The sequence below is a fragment of the Gallinula chloropus genome, assembly GCF_964237585.1.
Source record: "Gallinula chloropus genome assembly, chromosome: 3".
In the NCBI taxonomy this organism is placed as follows: domain Eukaryota; kingdom Metazoa; phylum Chordata; class Aves; order Gruiformes; family Rallidae; genus Gallinula; species Gallinula chloropus.
The window spans coordinates 117,479,651-117,504,096 of NC_140087.1; the positions used below are offsets into that span (position 1 = coordinate 117,479,651).

The following is a 24,446-nucleotide window of genomic DNA, read 5'->3' on the forward strand; positions in this document are numbered from 1 at the left end:
AATTCTTAAGGTAGAGTTTTATTACTTTTTTTGACCTTGGATGATATATCTTTGTAACAATTGAGTTCTTATAAAAGAGCCACCAACAAAACTATTTGAGCTATAATGGGAGGGTGGAGAGAACTTGCCTGCCTATTGAAGTGCATCTTTCATCATCAGAACAATAGCTGGTTCTTTTCCCTTGTCAACTGACCATCTTTTTTTGCTTCCATTAATTAGCTGAGATCTTGAACAATTCTGGCCTTGGTCTTCTGCTGCCTGTACTGATAATCCCTCAGGATACTTGGGATAGGATGACAAATCACAAGAAAAGACATTTGGCTTTTTACTGCTCTGCTGATGAGATGGTGCTGTGTCTTGTATGTGTGGAGATAGAACTGATTTCTTGAGTTTTGCACTGGGTGTCCTTGTTGATTGATTGTGCAAGTGTGTGAAAATGACCCAGCACTTCTGAGCTCCATTTCTCTGTCTGTACTTCTATACCTTCAAAAACATAAATAAAATTTATCTAAGGATTAATCATTAAGCATCCATATAGGAGGAAACACCTAATGAGTCTCTTCCACCAGTCTCTTCAATGTGTGCCACTCAGGTGGCTGCTCAGGGATACAGAAGGGGAGGCACTAAGAATGTAAGAAAAAATAACTCTACCTTTTTATTTCATATGCCTAATGCTACACAGAGCGGCTGGGGAGAGCTTTTAGGAGAAGAAACTGAAGGGGGGTTCTGTTCAACTTCTAGCCCTCTGGGTGCCGCAGATGGAAACTTTGTAGATTCTGCTTCTGAATTCCAAACAATTATCCTCTGGCATGTGGAAATGCAGGGTTGTTTTTTTTTTTCATGAAGCCAGTCAACCACATCTGGTGGCTGATTTTTCTCAGGTATTGCAAAAGCCTTTTTATGACGGCAACATTTTGTTCAGCAGAATACAGATGTTTGTAATTCTTAAAAAAATGAATGCATGAGTTTTTAATGTTTACCATAGATATATATTTTTTCCTTAAACAATGCCAGTAAAGTAGTGTCTATTTCTACTACACTTCATCTCAAGTGTTTTAAAGGAATCAAAATTATAGAAAGCACATCAGGCCTATCCTTAACTGCAGACTGCCTTGCCTCCCTAGCCTGTAATTTTAACAGATGACTGATAATCCTTTCTGGGCCGTCAATTCAATGATTCATCGTTCACATCTCTGCAACTAGAGGTGGTAATGATCTTGAGGTAATAAAATTGAAGGGGGCAGTAATTTCTAAGAACCCAAGGAAGATTTTGAGAGCTTTCCAACCCATGCTGGTAAACGGAGGGATTCAGGACATGCGTATCGATGTGTGTCATTTATTTTTGAGTACTGGATTTGCTGAATGTGCATTTGATGACTCTTGGTGGAGAAAAATTATGCTGAAAAACCATCAGATGTAACTGAACGTATGTACATTGTATGGCATTGTATTAGCAATGAAAACTTTTTCTTCTATACCTGACTTATGAATCTCATCAGACACAATATTGCATTAGCTGTGGTACTTGCACTGTCATGAACAGGTATTTTTGAATAAACAAACTGTAGGCAAATTATTTATTTTCTTGGAATAACCTAAGAGAAATTAATTTATCCATGTTTCTCCTGGAACATAGTGGCCACCAGGCCTCAAGTTCATGGTATAAGGTTTCCAGAACAAAAATTATTATAAGGCTTGAAAAGAGACTTGTCCCGTATGTGAAAATATCTTGACATGTTCTTGAAATACAGCAAAGAATCTCCTCTACACCAGGGTTCAGGAGTGTGCATAGTTGCCTGGTGTACACTGGAGGTTGACAATCAAGATTTTTACCATTTCAAGCAAGGGAATTTAACTCCAGGTTTCTATCTCTCCTCCTTGAGATCTATAGAACCCTGATTCTCTTTTGTTCTTTTTTTCTCCCTGTGTGAGCCATTTCACTTTTTGTGAAGAATTAAATGTCTGTTGGTCAAGTAGAATGACAGGGACCATGTCCTTATCCTGCCAGAGTTTGGTTGCTCATATATAATATGCTTAAACAGGAAAAGGTAAAAAAGAGGGTTTTTTTTCCTGTTCCAGTAAAATAGGGAAGGACTGATACACAGAGGAGTCCTTCATAAAGAGAGAGGGGAAGATTGCCCATGTCTCAGTTCGGTTTTGGCGTTCAGTAGTGATGGTTGGTCACAGTCTCTGCTATGCATGTTTCCTCTGAGAGCTTTGGAGAATCAGTATTTCCAAAACAAAATGCATTTTGTCAGAAAATTGGTAGCAAATTGAATCTATGCTTTATTTGGCCTTTCTGGCTTTATTTTCTCTGTTCATTATACCCTACACTTAGTGTTAATGTGCTCCAGTTTGGCAGTTGTGTATTCTCATGGCAAAGCTCTTGGCAGTTTTTCGGTTATTGTGAGCCCAACAGATACAACACATACACTTATACGTGTAAATAGTTCTTAACATTCTTTACAGATTTATTAAAGCCTTGCATTTGGCTTAAGATGCCATTATATTCACATGCGCTGGAGAGAGATGTCTGTACTTAATTGTGAATTGAAGATGATCAGAAAGAGAATGAGGAACACTAAAGCCTTAAGAAAATGTCTAGTCCTCCAGAATTAAGAGATGGAGGTCTTTGAACCCACTCCTTGCATGATTAAAAGAGTTAGGCGTTACTTTATTAAGATATATGCACTCAGTTCCATGCTCTGACTTGGCTGTCCCTGTGTGGAGCCAGGAGTTGGACTCGATGATCCTGGGTCCCTTCCAACTCATGAGATTCTATGATTCTTTTAAAGATCAAAATCCAATGAATGGCGTGAGATCTTTTCCTATTTTCTTGCTGCTTTCGTTCCACCACTGGGCAAATGTGGAATATGTCATTTTTTTTCAGAGTGCCATATTTCACACTTCAATTTAATTTGGCTGATAATGATTTGTTAAGCAAATGTAAGTATGTAGAGCGCTTGCTGGCTCACACAAAAAATGTTCAGTCACTTCAGCAGTTCCTTTAAAATCCCACCCCTGCCTTATAAAAGCTGCAGGTGCAAAGCACTTTGCCTCAGTACTAACTCAAACAGAAGATAAAGGTGATATGGAACTTTATGTTCAGTGTAACTCGTTGGCAAGCCTAACGTTGTAAGAAGGGGAGTAGGTTGGTAGTTTCCATCAGAAATACATGTTCTGGTGAATGGGCTTACTCTTACCCCATGAACTGTTAAAGAGAAAGGACAACTAATCATGATGTGCACCACATCGGTGACAACTAGGAGGCATTAGCAATAGCAAATATTCCTTCTTGTGTTTGGAGGGTAGAGCTATTTTTGAGACACTTTTGATCTCTGATTCCATAACTACAGAAGGAATTCTTCTTACAGGGGTTACCTCATTTCTAAATCTAACAAGTGGAGGTTTTCAATCTAAGGAGAAACACCATATTATTCTAATCTTCCTGTCCCTCTGCTGTGTAATTCAACGTATCTTTCAACAGAATTTCCTTACATTCTTTCGACAGCCCACAAATTTCTGTTCTTATCCAATTTCCTTTTCATCAGTGGACTTCCTAGCCTCCTCTGCTTTCTAGGATTCAATATCATCTTAACACTGGTGGTTTGCATGTTCGTCTTTCCACTCTTGACTCATCTATGTTTTATCCATGCCTGCATTTTGCCATGTTTTCCTAGAAGTACCTTTTTACCCATAGAAATTCAGGAGGGACAAAACCAAGCTCCTCATCTTTTGTCCCTTATTGTGAGAATTGATTAATGCTGTAATTTCCCTGGGACCTGGGACCTGTATAATTTTTCTCTGTATTCTGGGCCATACCTAAATCTTGCCACTTTTTCAACATAATATTTCATACTGCCAAAACTGTCATCTGCTTCTGGGTTCGATATGTTGGAGTCATTCCTCTTTATATTTGCAGGGTAGCAATTGACCATTTTTGTAGTTCAATAAGAGTGTTAGTATTGTGATCAAAATCATACTTGCTACTTTCAGCCTAATAATATTCAGTACTTTGCAACTTTTTTCTAGCCTCCAAAAGAAAAGGGTGGGACAGAAAAAAACTTAAATTTTAGAAAGACTTTTTTAATTGGATTTATTGTTTTTCTAACTTCATTGATTTTTTTTGGTGATGATTCTTCACTAAAGATTTAGTTTTTTTAAAAAGTCATTTTATTTGAGTACATAGAAAACCTATACGATTTCTGAAGTAAAAAAACCAATTTTCATCTTGTCTAACTTACAAATGGCAGTGAATTTTTCTCATGTACTCAACCCAAAATGTTTTTCCCAACTGAAACTAACCATAGAACATGGCAGAAGAAAAGCTAATTACAGAAAAATGAGAATGAAAAAGGGATTTATAGAGAAATCTGCTTTTATAAACTTGGTAGTACATTTTGAAAGATAAAAAACTTTAGAATATTAAAAAAAAACAAACACAAAACCAAAACCAAAAACATGAAGTGACATTCAAGTTGATATGTCATATGAATCCAGTGTCATGGTTCTGACCAGTCACCTGTGCTGACTGCTTGGGGAAGTTAAATCTGGCCTGGGCAGAACCAGGACATCCAGTCACACATAGCTGTGCTGTGGTTTTGTTTTCTTCTTGTATTTTCTCTGAAAAACAGGAGTGTGGAATCCTTTTGAATAGAGGTCATGTTTTACTAGCCAGTGTTGGTGCTGTTAGAAGAGATGTGTGGAGGAAATAGTAGACAATTTTAAGAATACTATAAACCACAGATGACCTTTTGAAAATCGGTATCTGTGTTTTGTGGAACTGTGCTAGAAACTTGAAGATCAAGAGGTGAGATGCCAACATAGTCCTATTTCCCACACTTCCTTGCCCACAACCTCAACCATGGTTTAGGCTTGAGTGATAATTAGTGCTGTACTTGTCTTTTTCTGAGCACAGGATGTCCCTGATGTCAGCCTGCAGCAAACTATGGACAAGGAATTTTAAGGGGATGGCAGCTAAAGATCAGGTGCTGATTTAATTCAGTGCTTTAAATCAAGTTTGAGTTGTGGCCCCAGTGGTGAAAGGGAAGGGTGCAACACAGTTTTCCCTTAATTTTACTCATTATTAAAACGATTGCTGATGTGGGAGGTGTGAACGTGGGTAGGAAAGAAAGAAGGACAGATAAAAATAGAAAGGGGACTGCTCTGATTACCTAGTCCCCATCAAAGTGAACACTGGTTAGATTATTTTTCTTGACAGAGAGGTAGACTGTGTGACATTATTATGCCAGTTTAGGTGGATGAACAGAATGGCACACTTGGGATTATGACATACAACTATAAAATAGCTGTTCTGACACCCCAGGGGCTACACCACTATTGCAAAATTGGCCTTGCACTAGAGCACAATCTATGTATCAGAAATAACACCTGCCTAAAATAATGCAGAAAATAAATACAACATGGAAGACCAGGACATTTTAGTGTTTAGCTCTGCTGAGACGAAAGGGAATCACTTTCTACTAGCTAAGTGTGAGTTAAAGTGTATTGTGAGATTGCAGGAAACTCCTTCTGACATAGGTATAAACCCTGAAAATGAAAGTAATATTTATAGAGTTATTTTAATACTTGGCATTTACTCACTGGTAGTACAATGAAAAGGGAATTTTGAGAATGAATACATTTAACTTTAGGATTCATGTAGGCATAACTGTACCACAGCCAGAAATGTTATTTTATGCACCAAATGGATAACACACTTTATTTGTAGAAGCTGCTTATTAATATTTAGATGAGGAATTTATTACTTTACATCTAAAATTAATATTACTTATATGATTAGATCCAGTGCTGTAGTCTGTAGTTGACAGAACACAACACTATTTCTACTTGATTATACAGAAGAAACTATTAGCAAAAGTGTTTTGATCTTTTTAAGGATACAAATCCACTGATTTTCAAACTGGCCACTATTTCATCCTAGGTTTAGATATAGTTTATGTGAAAAGAATAACACTCAACTTTGTGTTTGGGCCAAATGTCATCCATCAAAAAAATCATTTAGCCTTGCCTGGATTTTGTTGAACATACTCTTAAAGAGGATAAATGGAGATTCACTGGACAAACTGATGTACATGATACATTTCAGAGAGACACAGGACAAGTAAATTCTTTTGGTAATTCTCCCTTTCTTTGCATTGACTCTGCAAGCCTGAACTTCTATGACTGACTGAAGGTTAGAGTGGGAAGAACCCAGCTGCATATTTCTATGCACTGTGAGATAGTTATGGGAAACTGGCATATCAAATTATCTTTTTCTATCTAATTTATGGTATTAAATGTCATTTAACACAACATTCAGGGCTCATCAACTCAGTATACATTTGGTATTGCTAAATTTGTCAGCAGGACAATAAAAGGTAGACAGCAGGGAGTGCTTTACAGAATTACTTGCAGATTACCATCCTACTAATTAGACTGAAGAGGATTAGAGGGAGATATCTGAAACATTTTTTTGTCTCTGAAGACAAGTAGCAGATAAAATTTATGCATACTCTTCAGTGGGTCACACACAGGAAGCAGTGAGATAATGAAATGATGACCCAGTATCACTAAAATAGTAAGTGACCTTATATGAATTATTTTTTATTATATGTTGGAGCAAGTCTGGAGGAGGCCATGAAGATGGTCAGATGGTTGGAGTGCCTCTCCTGTGAAGAAAGGCTGAGAGTTGGGCTTGTTCAGCTTGGAGAAGAGAAGGGTCCAGAGAGACCTTACAGCACCTTCCTTTTGGAGCATAGAAAGTTCCTTACCAATATGTGGAAGAACTTTTTCACAGCAAGGGTGACAGAGCACTGGGACAGGCTGCCCAGGGGGGTTGTGGAGTCTTCATCTCTGGAGGTATTCAAGACCTATCTGGATGATGACCTGTGTGAATTGTCCTAAGGAACCTGCTTTGGCAGGAGGGGTTGGACCCAATGATCTCTGGAGGTCCCTTCCAACCCCTACAATTCTATGATTCTATGATTCCAGTATCTGAACTGGCTACAGGAAAGCTAGAGATGGACTGGTTACAAGAACATGGAGTGATAGGACAAGGGGGAATGGGTTTAAACTGAAGGACAAGAGATTACATGAGATATTGGGAAGATATCCTTCCCTGTAAGGGCGGTCAGGCCCTGGCACAGGGTGCCTAGAAAAGCTGGGGCTGTCCCTGGATCCCTGTTCAAGGCCAGGTTGGATGAGGCTTTGAGTATCCTGAGCTAGTGGAGGGTGTCCCTGCCCATGCCAGGGAGTCGGAACTAGATGGGCTTTGAGGTCCCTGACAACCCAAATTAAACCTGTCTGGAATTCTGTGCTTCTATTTCTGTGTTTCAGGTATTAAACTAGAATGATGGGGGATAATGTTACTGAGTTTCCTTGTAAAGCACAGTGAGACTATTAGAAAAGGGTGGTGTAGTATCTGCATTTTGTGGTGCTGTTTGTTTATTTACAACTTGAAATTTGTCCTGGAGCAGGGGACCTCAGTCTCAGCTCCATTGTCTTTTCCACTGATTTCACTGCAAGTGTCTGTAAAAAGCAGAAAAAACTCCCCATGTTGCTGTCTTCTCATGAGACAAACATTCTCTTTCATTCATTATCTGATATATTATGGTTTATTACATCTGTAAGGTGTAAAGGGAAATATTTCTAAAGAAAATGCTGGAAAGAATAAAAAAAACCCCATAGTAACTCTGGACTATAAATCACATGAATCCATTAAATATGCCTCAATTCTGGACCTACTCTGTAAAAACTTGTGTTAGGTGTTTAGGATTTACCTTACAGGGTTTTAAGAAGGCAATTCATAACTAGATGAAATTATAAAATTAATATGTGGAGTATGAACTCAACAACTCTGCATTTTATTATTAGTTGCAGTATGTGGCTATATACAGAGCAGAGATACTCCCATCTGTAATGAATAACTGTTTTTTTTCCAAATGAATCTCAAACATGTATTAGCACAGCCTATTTATCTGAACAAATCAAGGCTGCAAATAATTAAGGAATCTACTCTGGGAATACTTACACCATCATAGAAGCTGATTTTCATTCAAGTTGTGTCAAAAGAATCCCCAATAACCTTGCTCAACTCGCTTTACACAACTGCCATTCATTAGCCTAGACTACTTGCTGCAAACGAACCCGTTATTTTTATGTGTTTATTCATTCTTACTGAAGGAGTCAGCAAATTGCATCTTGTCCTACATCTTGTTCAGTTCACAGTGGGACTGCTGGAGTGAAGGATCAGACCTTACTTCTGCTTTTACAGGCTTTTCCTCATGATTGATATATGGGGGGAGCTGGCCACAGCTGACTTGGAGTTGATGGTTGTAACAGCAACTCAAAGATGTGATGAGGTTTGTCTCACCACCCCACCTATTTCCTCTGTCTTTTGCAGAGCCCTCAGGACTGGCTTTCTGCTCTACCCATTTGTTGGCACACACTTTTTGATAAGAATTTTAATGTTGGTAAATTCCCTTTACTTAAAAACTCTGTAACAATATACAAAATACATGGGGGCCGGACACAGTCAAACACCTGGAAATGTCTAGTTCAACCAACTCCAAGAAGGACTGTCATCAGTAACAGACTTGGTCAGCCATGGCTTCTTCATCTGGCTTGGGCTCTGAAAGCTCCATGGAGGAATTTTTCAGAGCCTCTCCTGCTTACCCACTGCAGGGCTGCTCTCTCCCCTCTGTGAGGACAGTTTTCCTAATGTCCTACTCCATCCATCCAAATTGCAGTTTCTGGCAATGCCTCTCAAGGTATCATCTGACACTACCAAGAAGAATTTGGATCCGTCACCTTTCTAGTTACTCTTTGAGTATTTTTAGGCAGCAGCTTGTAATTATTTGATCCCTTTAGCTTCCCAAAACTTTCCTGATTTATTTGAATATTAATGCCAGCAGACATTCAGTTATGTTTATAGTTCATTCACATCTGAGATATCCCGTGCTGATGACTGCAGTGCATTAACATTTTTTATTTTTACTTCCATTCAGTCCATCAGAAAGAATTTATTTCCATGTACCTCCTCCAGAAGTTGTCATACCTTTGTTCCCATGCTCAAGAATTCAATTTGTCTCAATGCTCAGTGAAAATTACTGTCCCATTTTGGAACCTGTTTAGATCTTCTGTCTCTATTTCATTCTGCACAGCCCTTCATACCATTTTATTTCTGAAGCCCCTTCTGCTTTTCTTCTTAATTGGACTTGCAAATCTAATTAAACTTTAATTTTGGTAGGTCTTTATTCCTTCTACTTCTTAACCTCTAATGATAAGGCTCCGCTGTGTGCTGCAGATCCTATACCTCTTCAGAAGTCCACTGATTGGAAAGTGATTTCTTATGAATGTAAAGGTTTACTTTTATAGTATTCCAGGTCTAGGTTCTGAACTGCAAACTGGTGACTGTGTTGACATTGTTTATGCTACTGTCTCTTAGCTTTATATTAAAATGACTGATACTATTTATAAAGCTTTATGGAGGCTTGCAGGTTTTTTAGTTTAAATGTTTAGTTGGTTTTTGGTTTAAATGTCACTGAGAATTATGATTCTATATGATATGAGGCTGGTCCACTTACACTAAATTAGAAGAAAAATATATTTGGCACAGATTTTATGGTTTGCATGCCCGCTAAATCACCTGCATTTCACAGCTTTAAGCGTTAGGGAATATTTATAGGTTTGCTCAGGAGTGCACACAAGTTTAGATACAAAAAACTTTAAGCTAAAGCTCTGAAGAGGTTTGATTCTTTTGTTCTTTTGGTTTTGTTTTGTCTTTTTAATATTTCTGCATTATTTTGCAGATGTTTCCTATTGCATTAAGGCGGTATTGTTAGCAGTGAAGGAGTGCTGATCATTGGTTGGTGAGGGAGGCAAACAGAGTATTTTTTCATTCTCACCCTGTGCAGTGAGATGCTCCATGCCTCACTTGGCCGATTTGTAAAATAGAGTTAGAACAGATAAACAGTCAGAGGAACAAAACTGCAAAATTCGTGTAGGTAACCTTGTTTTTCCACAATGAAGAAATCAACTTTAAAAGCAACCCAAAAAGGAGTATCCTTGGGGTTTTATGCAATAAGCCCCTCCTTTCATCTTGAAGATTTTGGTGATGTTTCCATGTCTCTTGAACTCAGACCTGTAGTGCTGATGCTTTCCTTTGTGACTTCTGGAAACATGAGTTTTCCCCTCCATACTGATGCCATTGACGTTATTGTTTTCTGCATCCTTGGTACTCGTAATGGATATCCTGGCTTTATGTTCAACCTTAGTAACTTAACACATGAGAAATTTCAGTAGAGCTGCATTTAATTAGAAGACTGTACAGTTGGATTCCGAAAGCAGAGATCTTCTCAGGGCAGGGGAAATTGTCTTTTAATGGATGTGTATAGGTCCACAGCTTGGACCAGTTGCCCTCGTACAGAGATTTTTGCAGAATAACAAATACTTCTGCTCCTTAACATGAATGTCTTTGTTTCTTCTATTTTATCAGACTTCTTGCTCAGTCAATTGGTAGTTTTTTGGATTGATTCTAGACTGACTGTCCAACAATGCCTTCCTGGTTCAGAACCATTTTGAAAATGTGCTAATTTTGCTTGTGACACATTGGTCGGTAAAATATTTGAAAATTCACTGAATCCAACCAGCTGTCCCCGTAGTCAGTTAAGTCTGACAGTAACCAATAACCCACGTCTCAAGAGAAGAAATACACCATGTACGATGAGATTCATGGCACCTTTTATAGGTTTCCTACATTCAGCAGATGAAGTCGATGTTCTCTAGATGCAATGACTTTTATTCATTAGGAACAAGTAGCTTCCTAACATGTTCCATTGAAGATCAGACTTTTTTAAAAAATAAAAGAATCGTGGAGGTCTGTGAGACACCACATTACTGAAAGGTTTTATTTTATGACTGCTTTCATGTGTTAGAAGTTTAAAAACAGACCATGGACCAAATACTAGAAGGATACTGTGAAAATTTTAGATCTAGAAAATTTCTGCAGTCTTTTCTATCTTGTTTCCTTTATCCCTCTCAAAACCTCTCTGCATCTTTCCCAAAAATCTTCATGGCTTCTACTCACCACCTTCATGACATCCATCCTGAAGTCTTGAGATGCCAGTCAAGTCTCTGATGAGCCTAGGAAATCACTCTCTTGCATCTAGGAGAGCTTTTTCAAAGAAATTCTCTCCCGCACTACCCTTAGGCTTAGGAGGAGCTTTCCTGAACGACTTCAAAGATAATTTCCATTGTTCTTCAAATTATCTGTGAAATGCCCTCATACTTCAGTGTATTCTAGTTTTGAGAAAAGATACTATTTCCATGAAAGGTTATTTCAGAGCATCTCCACATAAGCCAAAGAGAATTTAAATTATGTAAAAGTTCACAGCATTTGCACATTCATGTCCCAGTTGTGGACTCCATAACAGTTGCCAAGTTATCTATTCTAACATTTTAGAAGTCATTCTATCTTTTCATTATAGTTTAAAGCCCTCACATTTTTTTTATGCCAAGAACATACTTAAGAAATGAAATGCTTTAACTTTTCCAACAGTTGCATTCAATTTGAAGGATCTAGTAAACACTACTGAAGCACAGCTAAGGGAAATCCCTTATGGCTAATAAAATTTTCGTAGTAATAGCAGATAAATTTTGAAGTTTTCATAATAGATTATCTAAACATCTCCAACGCAAAGCATAAAACAAAGCAGACCCAGAAGCTATTGTGTAGTTTTTAAACTATCTTCAGATTCTGGAGAGAAATGTAATAATTTTTGAACTATTGATGTTCTGGCAGAAAATGTTGCTACTTCCTCCCCCTATTGTTACCAATGTTTCTATTAAGAATTTCATAGTACATTTCCTGGGGTTTTTTATGTTAGCAAGAAGGTCTTCCTACCTCCCAGTAGTTTGATTTTAACCATTTGCAGTTTCAGCCCATTAAAATTGTCTTTTAGCAAGAGGAAGTGTAGTAATTTATCCTTACAGTGATGTTGTGACTCAAACACTCCCTTCTCTTCCTGTTGCTTGATCCAATGTAATTAAATAATAGATTTCATTTCATAACTTTGCAGTAGCAATAAAGAGGAAATTATGTTCAGAAGGCATGTTTATTTTTTTCCCCTGGCTTTTTCATGGCTTTAAAGTGATTCTTTCTCTTCGTGCTAAAGTAATGTGAAACAGCCTTTTCAAACTTATGTCCTTGGGAAATGAATGTTAATTAAAGAATGAACATTAAATGAGAGTTAGGAAACCAGTGCCATTTTTCAGACACAAATATCTGTTGTTCGAATTTTACATTTATGCTCCTTCGTGTTGATTCCTTTTCTTTCTCTGAGTGAGAAGTCCTCCTTTTTCTTTCTTTCAACTTCCAAAGAGAAAATCTGTCGTTTTCGTCATCTGTACAATTTACCTGGCTTTGGAGGTTTTTTTGAAGCTCTGAGAATTACAATTCATATAAATAAATTAAAAAAAAAAAAACAAACATGCACGTGGCCTCTCTGCCATCCAAAACCACTTAAACCAGGAGTCATATACACATTTTATGTGTCTCACTGTTTAATCTGAGCAATTCTGTAGCATTAAGTTGTGGTCACCATAGAACCATAGGTTGGAAGGGACCTTAAAGATCATCTAGTTCCAACCATGCAAACTGAGAAGTTCCCACTTGGTCGACATGCATAAAAAGTAAAAAAGACCAGTGTGAATAATGGAATGAATCAGGGAATGTCTGTGAGTTGTTCTAGAGGAAGTTCAGGTTAGAAATTAGGAGAAATTCCTTCTCATAAAGAGTGGTTGGGTATTGGAATGGGTTGCTCAGGGAGGTGGTGGAGTCACTGTTCCTCATGGTGTTCAAGGAAAGGTTGGATGAGGTACTTAGGGACATGGTTTAGTAAGTAATATATGTGGTAGTGGATGATCTTGGAAGTCTTTTCTAACCTTTATGTTTCTATGATTATATGATTTCAGGTAAAATCTTTTAGCTTACAAAGTCTTCCACCACTAGCATAGTCTTTCCAAGTATGACCATAATGGCCTATCTCTTCAGAGCTGTCTAATGGAAAATGTTGCCTTTTTCATATTTTTGATTGAACTTGGATCCCTTTTCACTGTCTCCTAGTCTAACATTTCAAAGTGATGTGTTGCTTATGTCCTTTGCAGGATTTAATTTTTCAAAGTATGTTTTTGTCCTTCATTTTGAGGTGTTTGAAGAAACTTTTTTTATGACTTTGGGATCACTTCATCCAGAGGATCAAGGTCCTGTCTTCTCTATATTCAGTGCACTGATACTTGCTTTGCAGTTCTTTCATTAGCCTGAGGCTTACTCTAAAATCACTTTATTTCTGTGCTTGGAATAGGTAAATATATGTCTTATTTTCCCTATGACAAACAGTGAAGCCTGATTCCAATTTGCTGTCATATGGAAAGGAAGAGTATTTATTTAGTGTTCTGGTGAAACTAATATAAGGCAATAATTATTTTCCTGTGTGAGCAATGCAAGGATGCATAATTTAAACAAATGTTACTCTCTGCAGCAATGGGAGAAAGAAACCTGTTTATACTAGATGGTCTCTCAATCAACAAGAGAACAGGGTTTTTTCTGCTTGCAGCACTGGAAAGTGTGTAACAATAATCCTAAATGGTGGTTTCTTCTGGGATTTGAAACCAAAAGACAGGAAGCTTTGTTTTAATATAAACCTCTACTGGCATGTATGCCATAGTATTATTGGAGAAAGAAAAGAAATAGAAACGATTGATGGAGAGGAAATAAATCTGAGCTAATAGACTAAATATTGAGAAATTTTATTGTTTTTGAGAAGGGTAAATTCTAATTACTTTTTTTTCGTTTTGTTTTAGAGAAGGAAATGTGAATCTATTTATTCCTAAAAGGACTGCAGATTCTTCTGCTTTCAAAGTAACATGTAGTACCAAATGGGCATCCAAAGTCATAACTTAGATGGAAGTAATAGTTACAGTTGAAATTCTCTACATGGAATAACTGTAATGATACTGTTTGTCCTGGTTCTGGCCAGGCCAGAGTCAACCTTCCCAAGCAGCCAGCCCAGGTGAGCTGAGTTAGCCCAGGCTGTTTCACAGAATCACAGAAAGATGTGGATTTGATGGGTGGACCATCCAGTGGATAAGAAACTGGTTCACAGAACGTAGACAAAGGGTGGTGGACAATGGGTCTATGTCCAGGTGGAGGCCGGTGACCAGCGGTGTCCCCCAGGGGTCTGTCTTGGGACCGGTGCTTTTGAACATCTTTATCAATGACATCGATGATGGAATTGAGTGCACCCTCAGCAAGTTTGCAGATGACACCAAGATGAGTGGGTGTGGTTGACACAACAGAAGGAAAGGAAGCCATCCAGAGAGATCTTGACAGGCTGGAAAGGTGGGCCTGGGTGAACCTAATGAGGTTCAACACTGCAAAGTGAAAGGTGTTGCACTTGGGCCAGAAGAATCCCAGACATAGATACAGACTGGGAGAAGAGCTCCTTGAAAGTAGCCCTGCTGAGAAGGACCTGGGTGTCATGGTGAATGAGAAAGAACATGAGCTAGCAGTGTGGTCTTACAGCTCGGAAGGCCAATGGTATCCTGAGCTCCATCAGAAGAGGGGTGGCTGACAGGGAGGTGATTGTCCCTCTCTACTCTGCCCTCATGAGACCCCAGCTGGAGTACTGTGTCCAGATCTGGGGCCCGCAATACAAGAAAGATTCCCCTCCTGTTTGTATGCTTCCTTCAGGTAACTTGAAGGCTGCAATGAGGTCCCCCCGCAGCCTTCTCTTCTCTAGGCTGAACAAGCCCAGCTCCCTCAGCCTCTCTTTGTAGGGGAGGTGCTCCAGCCCTCTGATCATCTTTGTGGCCCTCCGCTGAACCCTCTCCAATAGTTCTACATCTACATCTACAGCCACGACTGTTCTGATGATGTATTTATAATTTATAATTTTTTTTTTGAAGAAATGTTATGTTAAATTTTATGACATTGGTCCTTATAAGTCGTCTCCTTCCAGCTGCAAAGATTTCTAGCACTTATAATCTAGGAGCAGTGTGCATTTTCTTGTCGGCTCATTCAATTACACAGGCTGAGTTGATGTAGTTTTCTAAGGGCAATGAACTTTTTTCCCTTTCTTTGTTTTGTATGTAAGACCAGAGCAAGCTGCTCTGATCAGAACTCTGTTCAGATAAATGATGCATGTCATCTATCTGGATTTCTGCAAGGCCTTTGACACAATCCCCCACAATATCCTTCTCTCTAAGTTGGAGAGATACAGCTTTTATGGGTGGATTGTTCAGTGGATAAGGATGGATGGATGGTTGTATTCAGAAGAGTGGTGATCAATGGCTCAAAGTCCAGATGGAAGATTGTGACAAGAAGTGTTTCTCAGGATTCTGTGCTGGGACTAATGTTTTTAAATATCTTTATTAATGATATTGACAGTAGGATGTCTGAAGACCCAAGAGCTGGACACAGCACTGCAGCTGTGGTCTCACTGGAGCAGAGTAGAGGGACAGAATCCCCTCCCTAGGCCCGCTGATCACTCTTATTTCAATGCAGCCCAGGTCACAGTTGACCTTCTGGACTGCACAAAGTTACTGCTGACTCATGTTGAATTTCTCATCAACTAACATCCCCAAATCTTTCTTATCAGGGGTGCTCTCAATGCATCTGTCCTGTAGATATACTCTTTATGCTTCAGCTACTATTAACTGGCTGCAGACACTCTGTATCCAGATCCAGTTTTTGGGCTGGCTGTACTCTGGAAACCGAAAGCCATTGCGACCTGCTAGAAGGCAAGATGAAGCAGTCAATCTTCCTTTCAAGAGCAAGTTATTTTGAAGAGACACATATAACAAATTACATTCTTGAAATTTTCAGTAAATGCCAGGGACCATGGGGTATGAACTGTTGTGTTCTTATAATCTGTATGAACTGAAATTCACTGTATGTCAAGCAAGAAAGTGGTCCTCTAAAGCCTCTAATGATACGCAGAGTTTTGTCTAGTCAAAGTCACACATCATCACCTGGTGTTACATTAAGTAGTCTTTAGTAAAGAATGCTCAGATTTGAAAACTGATAACTAAACACAAGAAAATTTATTGTCTTTCAATCTGCAGATTGAAGTTTTATGTTTTAGCTTGTGATGATTAAGTCATGCTGTGGTCATCCTAAATCATTAGCTATTAGGGAGCTCTGATGGACTCCATAATATCCTCCCAGGATGTAGTAACTATGTAAAACACGTTCCTATGCTGACTAGTTGAAACTAATTTTATGTTTTTCCCATGTATGTCAGGATCAGAAGCTCAGGTGTCAGCAGTCCTAGTACGTGAGATACTACATAGAAAGATTTAAGTGAAAAACAACGTTTAATTACTTTCAAAAAATTATTGGGGTGCTCTGCTTGGAACATGTTTATCACACTATATCTCAATTCAGATTCTTCTATTGGTATTTTTATAGTTGCATACTTTTGATCTAGAAAACATGAAAAAACAGGTCATTTTAATGCACACTTAATAACAAAACAACCTTCCTTCCTTAGAAAAAAAAAGACTTTGGCCAGGTGAACTATGATCTAATTTTCTTCTATAATGAAAACAAAATCATAGCTCCTGAAGCATTATTCTTGGCTCCCAGCAGTTTCAAGGCATGCAAACATTACCGTTTCGGCTCCGTCTTGCAGTTTAACTGGAAGGATTATGTCACAACATAGTATGTTTGTTTTCCAGCTTTTTGTCTGTTTGTCCATCAAGACGGTTTTGTAGAAGTATCGGTGATTGTTGACTTTGGAGGTGGTGGAAGAAAAAATAATTATATAAAAAAAGAAAAGAGCAGACAGTACTATTGAAGTAACTGTGCTTCTGTCATTGGAGAATGAATACTCCTTTCAACAAATCTATAATTTGCAGAAGTTGCAAAAAGAAAATAGCCGTAAGGTGACTGTTAACATACTTCAGTTCATCCTGCCAAGAAAGTTAACTTCATAAAGTCATTAAACCAGTGATTACATTTTAAAATATTATTCCCCAGCCATTTCTTCTTAGACTTTAAAATATAGTTGCTGTATATACTACCTTCTTTGTAATGTGAAAAAATTGTAAAATACACTTCTTTTTCATAAACTCCTAATTATTAACGGAGCTATTTGCGCTCCTATAGTTAAAGTCATTTCAACACTTCCGTTATTTAAACTTCACTTTTCGGGGTTCATAATTTGGCTGTAATAAAAAATATATTCAGACTCCAAGGTCTCAAATATTGTTTGCTGCTATTAGGATATTTAGCCTGTTTTTCTTTGCAAAGCTAAGCAATTTGGAATTTTTGCTGTTCTTCAAGGTAATCCCAAGTAAAATATTTTGTAATGTGGACTAATTAATTTTAATGATCCAAAAAAAAGTCAGGAAAAGATAGTGTGTAGGAACTGCTGCTGCCCCAAATTCTGTGAATGGCACTGAGTATCGCTGAGGCTCGGTGAAGGGAGATGGTGGGAAGTTCTTGCCTATCTCAGCTGCTGCTTGTATATGAATATTTATTGCAGCATTTATATCACACCAATGATCTGGAGTCATGGGCAGAAGACCTGCTGTTCTCAAAGTAAAAAAAATCCCAGCACTGCTACTGCAGTGAAAGGTGAAAGATCTCCTGACTTCAACGTTGCATAGCTGAAATTTGCCTTTCTGGAATGATAAATGCTCGGGTGCTCAGAGATGGATCGTTTCTTTGCTATGGCTTCCTGAAATACCCCTTCATCATGTAATGCAGCCACGGTAATGACTCAACAAGGCCTTCAGCTCCGGAAATTAAGGCATCGGGGCTTATTGCATATTAATGGCAACTCTGGGACAGTGAAATAAGACAGTTTGTTATAATACTAATTATAGCAAAACACTCATGTTGTGGTTTGAATGAGTCAATTATATGTGTGCTAAAACTATAAATACATCTTTCCCCCCCCCTCCACCTCATCTGTGTGGTACGTAATTTTTTTTTAATTGCTTGGATACATATTTACCTGAGCATATCCTGGTTTCCCAGGTAAATATGTGTACCAATGCAGAACTCATTATGGTCTGTTTGGATAAATAATCCATATTTTATAACTGTACAGGAAGTAATTATTTTCATATTTTGCTTTCTTTAAGCCAAAGAAATTAAATGCTGTGTGTTCTTTCCTTAAAATAAAATAGATGCTAAAATCGAGGCAATGTGAGAATAAAGTTGTCATTGTCTTGGTAGAAACTGAGAATATTATTCCAGGTTTTTGATCTTGTGTTTAGCCCAGAATAACTCCATTCAAGTAAACAGTGTTATTCAGGGTTTACTGAGATGCAAATGAATTTGGCCACCTCACCTTTCTCTCCCTTACTTCGCTGGGAGGTTCATGTAAGAAGCTTGCACCCAATCTTTGCTTTAAATGACATTGTCACATGTTTATAATTTGGAAGGATAATGTATTTCATCCACACGCAGAAATTAACATATCTAAATTTAATTGTAAGAAAATCAATGACTTCTAGAACCATAGAGTGGGTTGGGTTGGGAGGGACCTTCCAAGATTATAGTTACGGTCCTGTATCTATGTAGGGAAATAGAGCATGCTTTCAAGTCAGATGTTTCTGCCATTATTTTATGTGTTATTTGGAAATAGTGTGTTGTGTTATCACCACACTAAGGTCAGGTTTTGTAACACTTCTAAGCTTAGGGGGCCAAAGTCAGCCTTGGCATAAATCCATTAACTGCAATAGATTTACACCAGAGATGAATATTGGTGCATTCTTGGTAAATTTATTTTTATCCAGCTCTTTATATTTTATGTTAGAAATATAAGTAGCTTGCATGCCCTCAAACTAATCAGAATAAGAAACAGTTTTTCTTATGCCAAAAAATAGAACTATCGCTTTCCACATTCTTATTTTTTTTTCAAGCAAGATTGTATTACTGTGACTTCTGAATTCCTGAAATCTCTCTGGTCTTTGTGACTGCAAGGGCCAAGAGGAGGTTTCAAGGAGAAAATCTGAAACTCTTCACGCAGTATGTTTTGTGTTGTGCCTATGAGATACAGTTAACGTTTTGTATGTGTGTGATTAGTGTGGAAAAAAATTAATGCAGTCCAGTATTATGATTTATGGACTGAATCTTTTGCCCACTGAACACTTGCCAAAATGAAAGTCTTCCCCCCCCTCCCCCCTCCTTTGGATATTAGAAACAGCTACTGTTTTTGTTGATCTTTTTAACTTCTGAATAGGCTTATTTCAAGTCATAGCAGCATGGGAGCTCAGATTAATAATATAGTTATTCAGCCAGTGATACTGAGTGAAACCATTGCTAGTGTGAGTATGAAGGATAGGATTTCTTTAAATTATTTTCAGGTGCATTAATGCATTTCTGAAAGAAGAATATGGAGATATTTGAAAATAAATCATATTGCTGTTTATTGATCATGTTATGGGTTTGTATGAGTTTTAATATCAAGAATTTTTTTAAGATATCTCTCCTTTTGATAACTTTTGTACTGTGTTTGCTGTCAGTTCATCCATCAAATAGTTAATGAGGATAAGAGCAAAGAAACTATGACTAAATCTTGCCTTTTGGACAATTTAGAGGATAAGGTGTATTCGATGTTGTGAAGCATGCTTTCTATCCCACCTACTCCATAGTATCATCTTACACCAGAACCAAATTCTAGTGAGAAGAAAGGTGCAAATCTCATAGACTTCTCTGGTGCATTTGGGTTTGACCTCCTCACCCCAGTGGTTTGATAGGCATCAGCTTGTGCAAGTTTGGTTTCTAATCTTGTACTGGTTTTCATATGATCCAAATATATTTGTGTATAAACAAGCCCAATTTGGGGCACCTTCTGAAGATGAATCCAAGGCTGATGAGCTTAGTCCCCTACAAAGAAATTTTTACAGCACAATTTGAGGAGTTTGGGGCCTTTAAAGTCGCTGTCACGATGGAGATGAAGACAGTTCTTTGCTTCACGGTCCTTTGGCAACCTCTTATCAATTTCTGTGGCATTATTGCTCAATCCCATCTTTTATCTCTTTCAGATCTGAATGGCCTGGACTGCTCAATATAGCTTTTCCTATTACTTTGTGACTAGAGTTGGTGTTTCCTATCAATTCATTTTCTTTCTCTCAAATGTAATAAGAGCATGCCTAAAAAGTTCTTCATGTGGGTCTGGTTTGTACTAATGATAAGTCAAGTAGGGGTAGAGTTTCTTTCAAAAAATACTTAGGTAAGCTGTTTAAAATTAATTTTTGTTATTCTAAAAACTTGTGAGAGGGATCAGCCACCCTTCCACAGTTGCAGATAAAGTGCTATGGCAAGAATTTGGCATTTTTACATTGCCTGAGAGAATTATGCATTCATTTTTTGGGCTAATGTGGTGCAAGGAAAGGGGAAAAAATGGATGTAGAGCTTTTTAAAAGTAATCATTTTAAATATAAACAAAAAAGCTTTTGCTTGAGATTTGTCAAAAGTCTTTCAGTCTTTTTGTGAAATTGCTTCACTTCTTAGCTAACAAAAGCCAAGTGAGTGACACCTTTGAGAGTCCCAGCTTGTGTTTTAGCACATAGCTTCCATTCTGTTACGCACCACCATGCAAAATATTATCTGAACTTATTTAAAACAAACCCTAGTGAATACAATTTTTTTTTTTAACACAGAAACAGAACGCCCTAATTTATTTATTTATTTTAGTTGCAGCAGGCAGCTGAAGTTTCTCAGCTGAGAGGAGCTCGAGTCATCTCTGCTGAAGATCTCCTGTTCTTAATGCGCAAAGATAAGGTAATGCGAGAAATTTCTTACTTTACATAGCAAGCTGCTTATCGCGTTTTTAAGTGCCTGCTTAACCTATGTGAAAGGAATCCATCATCATGACTGGCTTTATTTAAACGTATAGCTGCTCTGCAGTTATATTGTGCACAGTATGATCATTGTAGGACATTTTAAATAATTCTCATTTTTCCTGTGACTTCAATTATCAACAGATATTTTTCAATAAGCTTTAGGGTGGGTAGTGCACCTTGGAAGTCAAAACAAGTTCTTAATAAAGGTCCCAACATTGATCCTTATTCCTTCTACCCCTTTTATTAAAAATCAATAATTCTAATTTCCCCCAGTAATGCAGGGTGCAGATGTGACATTTGACAACGTGATCATTACATTTTTTTTCGTCTAGGCTATCACTAAACCCTTTCTTGGTTTTTATGGTAATATTTTTCCTGTAGTGCATCTCAGTAAAATCTCAACATTTAGGGATTTTCTTGCTTTCTCTGGATAGTAAAAAAAAGCAGGTCAATAATTTAAAAATCCCGGTTTCCACAGAAAGATTAAATTTATCAAATTTTGAAATTGTGAAAAAATTCTGGTTAACTATTTTGGCAACATTATTTATTCTTCCTTTATCTCTTTTTATTCTTTATTTCCTCCCTTTCTATTCCCTTTTTTTCTCCTGTTTGTTTTTCCCTCCTTGTTTCATAAGTGAAAACTAATGACCAAAATCATATCAAAATTAAAAACCTCTACAATGTGAAGACCAGTTGTAATTTCTCTATCTGATATGATCTGTAAGACTATATTGAAAACAGTGGTTAATAATATCCCAGATCATAGAAATATGTATTTGTAGGCTGGAATTTCCAAATTAAGTGAAGATTTCAGAGTGTTCTAAAGAAGCCTGATTTCTGAATTCCTCCTTTCTGAAAGTCAAACCCATTTCTGTCTCACAGTCGGCAAGCAAACTACCAACAAGCTCAAATAGATAATTTTTAATTTGGAGTTGCCACTGACCTTGATGTAATTTCTGTGTGTGGATTTTCTCCAGAGTCAAAAATGTGTATATTTGTGTGCTGCAAAGTTAGTCTAAATAAACAATAACTATATGATACTAATCAATATCAATGTGTTTTTTTTCTTTTAGAAGAAGCTTAGAAGGCTACTTAAATACATGTTTTTTCGAGACTATAAATCTAAAATTGTCAAAGGAATAGAAGAAGATGACCTCCTTGAAGGTAGAAAAAAAATATTATTTCATTTGGGGGGGGGGGTTGGTGTTTTATAAATGTGCTGAACAGGTCAATGCAAAGTGTTCATGTCTTACCTAATAGTTAAAAACAGAAAAACATTGTCTTCACAATAATTTGATTTAAAATCTCCACTTTTAAAAAAAAATCTCCATTTACTTAAAAAATAAGTATTGGCATCTACCAACCAGATGTTAGTTAAGACTGCTTAATGTCAGAACTCGGTTGAAGTCAGAATCTAGTGCTGATTAAAGGGCTAATTGATTTCAGCATGTGTAATTTAAATGCCGCAGCTACCGTGTGCAATCGAATGGACATTTGTTAAATTATTATCAAAGGGTTTTGACATGTTTAAAAAAACCTCAACCCATAACCTGAAGTCACTGAATACTAATACATAACCTGGGCTTGTTTCCAATGTGGGTTAATATTTTATGTTTTGAATGTGTAATTTAAAGAATGGCAAACACTTTTGTTTCCCCATTCCCTAAGCAAGTCACAGATTTTATAACCAATTCATTTAAAAGAAAAATTATTTTAATTAAAAATGTATCAATTTATGCCATATAATTTGCTTATATATGTAAAGTTTTGTTGATTTATATTAATAGAAGAATTAGCATTCCCTTTCTAAAAGTTCAGTTAAAACTTAGCAGAGCAAATCCAAATCTTGACATACTTTTATAACATCTAGCAATGTCCCTATGTAACTTTTTGTACTTGTTTCCTTTCTCAAAGCCTTTTATTTTTATTTTATTTTATTTTATTTTATTTTATTTTATTTTATTTTATTTTATTTTATTTTATTTTTTTTATTTTTTCTCTTACAATGAATTTCCTGTGTTTGGTTCCTCTGAGCATCCTCATTGGTGTTAGATAAACATTATACTTCTTGCTCTGACTTAGGCAATCTATGGATACGATTTTGTCAATTCATTTGAGATTTAATTTGCTTGTGGCATTTTATTTTCACCACACATGAAGGTATATTGTTTCATGCAAGAAGGTCTGACAATATACCTTCCCAGCTGACAGCTTAGGGGTTTATAATACTTAAGTCTGTGTCACTATTTAAAACAAAGAAACAATTTTCATGAGGCATTTAGATGCTCATGAAATGCTTCCTAAACACAGTTCATCTGGGAATTAAAGATTTTCTTTGCTTTGGTAATTAAGACAGTAATTTTGTCCTGTGAAGCAAACATCTTTATAGCTGCTATTCTGTTTAGACCAGCACAGGTCACTTTACCAGGTTTCTCAAGGTTTTACTGTAGAGCAACTGTCCATCACCTGTGGAGCTGCATCTTAGTTTGTGTTATGTTTTGCTTTAGGCTGTAGGTAATGAGGATATTCTACACGCTCTCAGGAAAGAGTGTTTCCTCTCTATATTCTGTCGTACAAGTGAGGATTTTGTACAATCAAAGAAAGATGGTATTTCCTACTGCTCTGTCCACTGTGGATCCTTCCATGAGAAATAACTAGCTTTTTCTAGATTACTATAGCACACTAAGTTGTATAGAAAGCACTAAAGGTTTTCTAGTGATACTGCAGCACAGCAGTGACATCACCTTGGTCTGGTAGCACAATTTGTATGAGAAGGAAAGTAAGTACAGACCTTTTCTGCATAGTGCATCTGATTCTAAAGCATGTCCCTCCTAGGAACATAAGTTGATGACTGGAGAAGCCAAATAACTAAGTTTGTTGTTCTTTGTTTACCTTTTTGAAGACAAATTCAACAGTAATAATACCAACAAACGGCAGAAGCTTGCTCAAGACTTTCTCAATTCCATTGACCAGACTGGAGAGCTCTTAGCCATGTTTGAAGATGATGAAATTGATGATGTTAAGCAAGAGCGGATGGAGGTAATTCTTTTCTTTTACTGATACCCACCTCCAGCAAACTGTGAAGTACTTCACACACATGCTTGTCTGGTCATCATAGAATCCTAGACTAGTTTGAGTTGGGAAGGACCTCAAAGCCCATCTAGTTCTAACGCCCCACTAGTCTAGGTTGCCCAAAGCCCCATCCAACATGGCCTTGAACCCTGACAGGGATCCAGGGGCAGCCACAGCTCCTCTGGGCAAGTTATGTCAGGACCTCCCCATCCTCACAGTGAAGAATTTCTTCCTTGTGTTTGATCCAAATCTACCCTCTTTTAGTTTAAACACATTGCTTGTCCTATCACTCCATGCCCTTACAAACAGTCCTTCCCCAGCTTTCCTCTAGGTCCCCTCCAGGTACTGGAAGCCTGCTGTCTCCCCAGAGCCTTCTCTTCTCCTGGCTGACCAAACCCAAAACTCTCAGCCTGTCTTTGTAGGAGAGATGATCCAGCCCTCTGATCATCAATGATGATGTCTTTTTCATGCTGCATATATTTGGGTTTTGTTTTTTTATTCCTTTTGCCCAG

General features: G+C 37.5%; 1 protein-coding gene across 3 annotated transcripts in view; it reads left to right on the top strand.

The window, feature by feature from the left end:
- The window catches only part of SUPT3H (SPT3 homolog, SAGA and STAGA complex component), a gene marked incomplete at its 5' end in the record, with an annotated part of 260,064 nt that overhangs the window by 151,194 nt on the left and 84,424 nt on the right, over window positions 1-24,446 (top strand). For 2 of the 3 annotated variants that reach the window (XM_084261717.1, XM_084261718.1), the window contains 3 exons: window positions 20,714-20,800; window positions 21,936-22,026; window positions 23,765-23,901. In XM_084261717.1, coding sequence (XP_084117843.1) covers window positions 20,714-20,800; window positions 21,936-22,026; window positions 23,765-23,901 — 315 coding nt within the window. The remainder of the gene's footprint in view (window positions 1-20,713; window positions 20,801-21,935; window positions 22,027-23,764; window positions 23,902-24,446) is intronic. The other variant, XM_084261719.1, reaches the window with a different exon arrangement.